This window comes from Poecilia latipinna, unplaced genomic scaffold (assembly GCF_001443285.1).
Source record: "Poecilia latipinna isolate Pla-1442-1.1 unplaced genomic scaffold, P_latipinna-1.0 Scaffold498, whole genome shotgun sequence".
Taxonomy (NCBI): Eukaryota; Metazoa; Chordata; class Actinopteri; order Cyprinodontiformes; family Poeciliidae; genus Poecilia; species Poecilia latipinna.
In genome coordinates this window covers 390,558-397,308 of record NW_015113114.1, presented here as the reverse complement: position 1 = coordinate 397,308, position 6,751 = coordinate 390,558, and the positions used below count along the sequence as shown (strand labels likewise).

Sequence of the window (6,751 nt, the reverse complement as noted above, 5' to 3'; positions counted from 1 at the left end):
ATTCCCAACCGGGAATTTTTTTATAAAAAGGCTTAAAAATTTTCTTTCCCACTAATAGGCCCCCCCCAAAAAAAAAAAAAAAAAGACCAGAAAACAGTATGCTATACAGCGTTCAAAAATAGCAGAACATTTTGAGAATTACTGAAATTAAAAGTATAAAATTAACCCATTTTTTTAAAAAAAGACGCTGTTAGAACTTTTGTCTGTGGAAAGGAAAATATTACTTAACATAATAACCATCTGCTACATTATTCACAAATATTTATTTTTTAACTTTCCTGTGAAAAACTAGTAGAAATATCGAGGTATAAAATACTTATCTACCTCAACCTTTGACCCAAACACAGTTGTGAATTAAACATGTTCCTACTGGCGTTTAGGGGCTTTAAAACATCATCTATTTAAAGGTTTACGTGTTTCTTTTGTTTGTGTTTCTATTTTGCGTCAGTAGCTTTTTAATGATCCTGAACACTTAAACAAATTCTATTAGTAATTATGATCAACCCAGTGTTTGTTGACTTATTTCTGTCATAAGTTAGTCGGACCTCTCTTGTAGATGTGGCGGTACATTTGTTCCACCTCAGCGATCTCCTGAGCTGTGGGTTTTTTGGCTGCAGCAGCGATCCAAAGGCGACCTCTGTGCGACGTGTACCAGGTGCGACCTTCTACCCTACATTCACACAAGATGCAAAATCTTTAACATTGAGTGTATACATTATTTTTCTAATAGGTACTAAATAAAAGGTGTTGCTTATTTTGAAAGATGTATATCTGTCCTTGTTTACCTCTTAATGCCTTTGACCAGCAGTGAGGCCCACGGCTGATGCATACTCAGACACCAGCCTCCGTCAGAAATCTCCTGCAGCTCTTTGTCTTGGAGTCTCAACCTGTGGCGCTCCTCTCCTCCTTTTTCTTCTGTCAAGTTTTTCCTCGGCTCCATGGGTTGCTTTTGGCGTTCCCTGCCTCCAATGTCCACCCACTAGGTTTAAATAAAAAAAAAAGCCAAAATGTATTACAAATCCTTCTTATAGCTTAAGAAGGATTTTTTGCGAAAGAGATCCACTGATAAATTGGCAGATTTTCAGTTTTATGAGGCCTGATTGATGATCAGCGAAGTGGAAACTTAGAAATCCCTTTTCTGCTCACTAAATTAGCCACGCTAAGAGCTATCTGAGGTAGCAACTCCTCTTCTTGATGCATCACTAAGGTGTTTAAAAATCAATATATGGGAAATGTGCAGCGTCTGCTGTTATGGCATCGAAACAATTTAGCTGCAGCTTCCTAAAGACTTTCTGATCACTTTTTAAAAAAAATCTTCTAAGACATTTAAAATGCTGCAATGTTCGTGACTCACCAAAACATACAGCATCTCTGACGCAGATTCTGAATGCATTGTATTCAAATAAATAACCTACATTTATTGCACCTCAAGCAGCTTTACACGTTATGCATCTTATCAAACACATGGATCGAAATAACAATAGAGTGAGATACACTGTGCAGCCGTAAACATCACTGCTTACCAGGTCATTTTCTAAAAATATAAAGAAACAACATAACTGCCTTTATCTGGTTACTTTGTCCTTTTAATGCGACCTACTTCTGGCGCAGACAGCATAATGTTTGGGTTGACCAGCTCTCTGAGGTTCTGCTTTCCACTTCTTCTTTCAGGATCTCCAGGGGTCTGTGGCGTTGACCCACTGTTCATGCTTTTGAGGGTCTCATCCAGCCTAAAAAATAAAACAATTCCAAAAATGTTAAGTGTTTCTATTGTTTGGGTTTCAAGCCGATATAAAACATAAAAGCGCAGACAATCGATCTTACTTTCTGTAATACTCATTCATATCGTTCCCCTCGTCGATGACTTGTCTGCCAGCGAAATCCAGAGTGATCTTCCTGTCCTTACGAGAGGCGTGGCGAAGTTCTCGCAGGTCTTCTTCCATTTTCCGCATCTTCTCTCTCTCATTGGGCGACAGCCACTGATTGGACTCGGCAGCAAAGTAATCCGACTCGTCGTCCAGCACCTGCGTCCTCCTGACACTGCAGTTGAACGGGGCAGTGAATTAAAACGGGTGGGTTGTGTTCACAGCAGTGAACCTGCTCATTTCTGAGCGTTTTAAGATACCTGTTCCTGTCAAATTCCAGCAGTTTGTCTTTGTGCTGAACTGCTTTCTCCAGCCCGGCTTTCAGTTTGGCTTCCTGATGTGGAAGAAGCTCCCTTTCTCCAGCATCTGGCAACGACATATACAAAAATAAAACAAGACAATCTTTGCAGATGACACGACTTAGAAACGTGATATTTCTTGAGCTCAGTCTGAAAAGTTTGGGCTCTGACCTCCCATAAGCTTCTTTCTGAGTTTTTGACTTTTGTTGGAGTCTCGCTGTAGAATCTCCTGCTCCTCTCTAGTGCAAACCTGAAATAAAGATGCACAAATTTTATTTTTTTTTAAATTGTTAACAAAACCTAAAAGCTAGGAACGTTACTGGAGCTAAATTTGCTCACCAGGCTTCCACAGAAGAGGCAGGGTCCCGAGCCCTCCTGGTCGCACACAATTCGCCCGCAGCTGAGGCAGTTGTTGATGAGCGCGTGCTTCTGGGCGAGGCACTCGCAGGCGTGCCGACCTGGGAGTAGGACAGCCAGCTTGTCCTGACCCTCTTTAGCGTAGAGATTGACAAACTTGGTTTTCTTCTTAGTTGAAGAAGTGTTGCTGTTTTCCTGGGCCTGGAAAGACATTGACCAATCAGCTGATCGTCAACTGTTAACCATGTTTTTTTTTCTTCATATATATATATATATATATAAATGGAAGTAACTAAAGCATAAAAATAAAGCATATAAGAAAACAGAGATGTGTGCTCACCCTCATCAGATCCATGGGGGTTTTCACTGGCTCTGGTTCAGGCTCCATTTGGCTCGCAGTCACCACTTCCTGTTTGTTACGTCCTTTACGCTTGGACTTCTTCTGGGTATCTTTGGTGAAGTCTTGCATATCTGTAAAAACAATAACATAAATTTAAGAAACAAAAGATATTAATATTTCAGGTTGGCTTTCATAGGTTCTTTCGCTCTTTTTAATGGAACCGCAGGTTGTCAGAGTAGCATTTCTTTTGAGAAACACATTAACTGGATACTTATTGTCCTACCTGCTGGTGAAGCGGACTCCTTGAGAAGGAAAAGACCGGCTGTATCCCCACTCTGTCTTTGAGTCTTCTTCCATCTGAGTAGGAGCTCATCTATAAACTGGCCTTTTTTTCCATCAGTGCCCTGCAGAAGATCTCCCACGTACTCCTCGATCTCCTCGGGTTTTTCGATGGAGAGAATATACCTGGGAAATCACAGAGATTTTTTTTTTTAAAGTTGATAATCTTCTCACAATTTTTCATTAAAAGTTATGCTTCCTTTTCTTTTCCTAGAAAGTTTTAAAAGATTTATGAAGCAAGAGAGAGAATTTATACTGTATGTTATTATAGATATGTAAGGCAGAAGGGTATTTTTTAAACTTTGCGTGGTACAACAGGTATATTTTAAAAATGATCTTGGTTCTCTCAATCTTGCAAGCTGATTATCAAATGAAGTTGTATCACACTGTATCACATTTTATTTTTGAAGTAGAAAAGCCTAAACACTAATGACAACAATACAGCTAGAGGGTACAGGACTGTCATCAGCTTAGTGATGACAGTCAGTAAATGTTCATTGAAATATGAACATTTAAAACGGATTTAACAAAAGCCGAACTTTCAGAAATGAGGGGCTAACTGTTAGCTGGAAGATAGCTGATAAACGTGTTAGACAGCTGTTACAGTAATGAAAATAATAATAAAACATGAAATGGTTACAACAAAACGTCTACTCACGTAATTTCCCTTTACACAGAACCTATTTTTATTAACAGGCCATATCAGTATAGCACCATCATTCAATTAGCTAGCTTCCAGCTTGTGATAGACAGTCTTAAAGGAAATATTAAACACTTACTGGACAATGTCTTCACATGCCTCCAAGCCAAATTTGTGATGTAATTGGTCAACGCACCACTGCAACAAGGCATCAGACATTTCACCAATAACGAAGCTAAAGCGAGCTAAGAAAACACCAAGACACCAAATCTAACGTTTAATTCGTGAACAAGTTTCTAGTCGGAAAGATATTGATGGCGCACACAGTGTCGCTCGCAACTGAGCCAACTCAATCTGACAACTTTGTTGAATATTAAAACGTGTGACCGTCAGGTACTTTGGATTTTTGTCTTTTCCTTTTTATATTCCTTCACAGTCACCTAATTTGACTCTAAAATCATATTGGCATATATACGATGCATAAACTGGGATTATTACATTTCTTTTTACAATAAAAAAACACTAAATATAATGAAAATGTTCCTGTACACGAAATGTTTGCCCAAATTATTAAATGTTTTTTTTAACAAATGCTTAGTAAAATGGAAAAAAAAATAGGGAAAAAACGAGCAAAAAAAAAATGTATTAGGGAAAAGCTTTCAGTGACAACAATCATGGCCAAATTACTCGGATCTCGGAAGCAGTCCTAATTCCCATCAAAACTTTCCCGAGTTTTTACCGAAAGATTGCCTTCCAGTTTGTTGGGTCTCACGTGGAACATTTAGCAATCTGAAACTTTTCATAAATTATAACCTATGAGCATATTTTCCTTTAATAAGGATCCACGAACTACAGATTATTTTACATTTTTTGATGGTTGTATTTGTTATGTACAGCCACAAGATGGCAGGTTTGTTTCGCCAGCTATTTTTTTTAGTGCCAAGGGTATATAAACATTTTCTTTTAATGTTAAGTATTTTAGATTTTGCTCTGACATAGCAATATACAGTACCTTTTCACACCCTTTGAAACAATTTACAGAGGATGCTGCTGAAATAACCTCCTGAAGCATATTGAACCTCCTGCTTCAATATGTCTCACTACATTGAAGCCTTGTTTATAATTACTAAAAGAAAAAAAAATCTCACTTTCTTAGTTTTCCTTTTTCAGTGTGCAACAGTTCAAATTCATGGTTTCATTTATATATGGAATATGGAGTGTAAATCCATGTCATTTTTTAAGGTGCAGTACCAATAAAGGACTCCAGTTTCAAGAAAAAAAAAACATTTATTAAATTGTTCAGTGAACAAGAGCAATCACTGAAATGTGATGATAAAAACAAAGTCGATCATTCTGACATCAATAAAGTCCTAGGATAAAATTATGAAGCAACAATTAAAAATAGACTATAGCAAGGAGCTTATCTATATAGAAAGGCAAACAACATTGCAATTTTTTTACTTCAGTTTTTAATATTTACATGATGCAAGATACTGTAGCTGTTTTAGATATCATATATCCAATGTACAGTTGTGTTAAAACTGATAGTAGTATGATTAAAAAAAAAGAGTAAATTTCACCATTCTTATAATAGCCATTATTTCCACGCACACAAAAGCATTGCAAACACTGTTAACATTCTACTTTAAATCAATGCATTAAGAAAAGCATCAAATTTATTCCCAGTATATAGAAAGTAAAGGTAAGGAACATTACGCCGTTCAACAAAATGCCAGAGCCTGCACTGCTATTTAATAACTGGAGTGGTAATCATTCTCATCATGTAATGTACTGAAAATGGTTGAAAATTAAGCTTTCCTGCGAATTAATGAGCTAATATTGAGCTGGATGGCTGCTGCTGCTTCTGAAAACTGTGGCACATCAGTTTTTAATGAACAACCAACTTCTGGAACCAGTGAACAGCTATTACAAAGCAGGATGATAGGACTCTATTCCACAATCTTGCATATCTTAGTTTTACCACTGAAACAGCATGTATGATGTCACCCTACATGATTTTTGTTGAATTAAGGTCGAGGCATTGGGTTGGCTGTTATATAACATCACGTTGTTGGTTTGGGACCATGATGCTGCTGGTTTTACTGGTGTGTTTGGGGTCACTATGTTGTTGAAACATCAATCTCAAGGGCACTTCCTCTTTGACAGAAGACAACAAAGCCTCTTCTGGCACGTTTATGAATTCAAACTGATCCATGATATGCAGTGATGTGTGATAAACAGGCAAGACACCACAGTAAGAAATATCCCCATAGCTTGATGCCCAACCCACAATTCCTCACAATTGGTCTGACAGGCTTTCCAGACTCAGAAGGAACGATGTTGGTTTTATCGGTTCTAAAAAAAAAGATTGGCGACATTTTTCTTTAGGCCAGTCGATGTGTATTTCTGGCTAAGGATGAATTCACCAAAAGTTGCTCATGATGGTTTTAGCCCATTCTTCTTTCAAGAAGCTGATTGGAGAGCATATAATGAATCACGTAAAACAATAAAATGACCTTGAAATGATAGCCAATATCAAAAAGACACCGAAGAAAACGGAAAACTATTGTGCCAATGGACCACTGAGTAGACAAGGTAGCCAAGATTCAGCAAAATGTTCAGCTTCATGTTGGCTAAATAAGGTCTACAGTTTATTATGACAACTGTGATGATCAGAAAACACCAATGTGAAGCCTTGCTGCTTTTGAGAAGCTCTGACAAACCTTGGGTGGGGAAAAACATCCTGGGCTGAAGATGTTTAACCCCTTAGCTGTGACGAGGACACCGTTGTCCCCATGGACCCACTGACTTACACTGTTTTTGGGGTGACAGTTAAGGGCTTTTAAATAATGTAACGTATGTAGTAATCCAAATGTTTCAAACCCGAATGGCGTCACTGTTAGAACGCACC

The 6,751-nt window shown here is 37.9% G+C and overlaps 1 protein-coding gene across 1 annotated transcript in view; it reads right to left on the bottom strand.

The window, feature by feature from the left end:
* Positions 1-4,166, bottom strand: part of trip4 (thyroid hormone receptor interactor 4) — an 83,284-nt gene extending 79,118 nt beyond the window's left edge. The window contains exons 1-10 of the mRNA XM_015040172.1: positions 3,980-4,166; positions 3,145-3,326; positions 2,862-2,992; positions 2,504-2,722; positions 2,336-2,414; positions 2,126-2,231; positions 1,825-2,040; positions 1,601-1,730; positions 786-979; positions 546-670 (exon numbers count right to left, since the gene is read on the bottom strand). Of these exons, the coding sequence (XP_014895658.1) occupies positions 546-670; positions 786-979; positions 1,601-1,730; positions 1,825-2,040; positions 2,126-2,231; positions 2,336-2,414; positions 2,504-2,722; positions 2,862-2,992; positions 3,145-3,326; positions 3,980-4,059 (1,462 nt within the window). The 5' untranslated portion in view covers positions 4,060-4,166. The remainder of the gene's footprint in view (positions 1-545; positions 671-785; positions 980-1,600; positions 1,731-1,824; positions 2,041-2,125; positions 2,232-2,335; positions 2,415-2,503; positions 2,723-2,861; positions 2,993-3,144; positions 3,327-3,979) is intronic.
* Between the last annotated feature and the right edge of the window lie 2,585 nt (positions 4,167-6,751).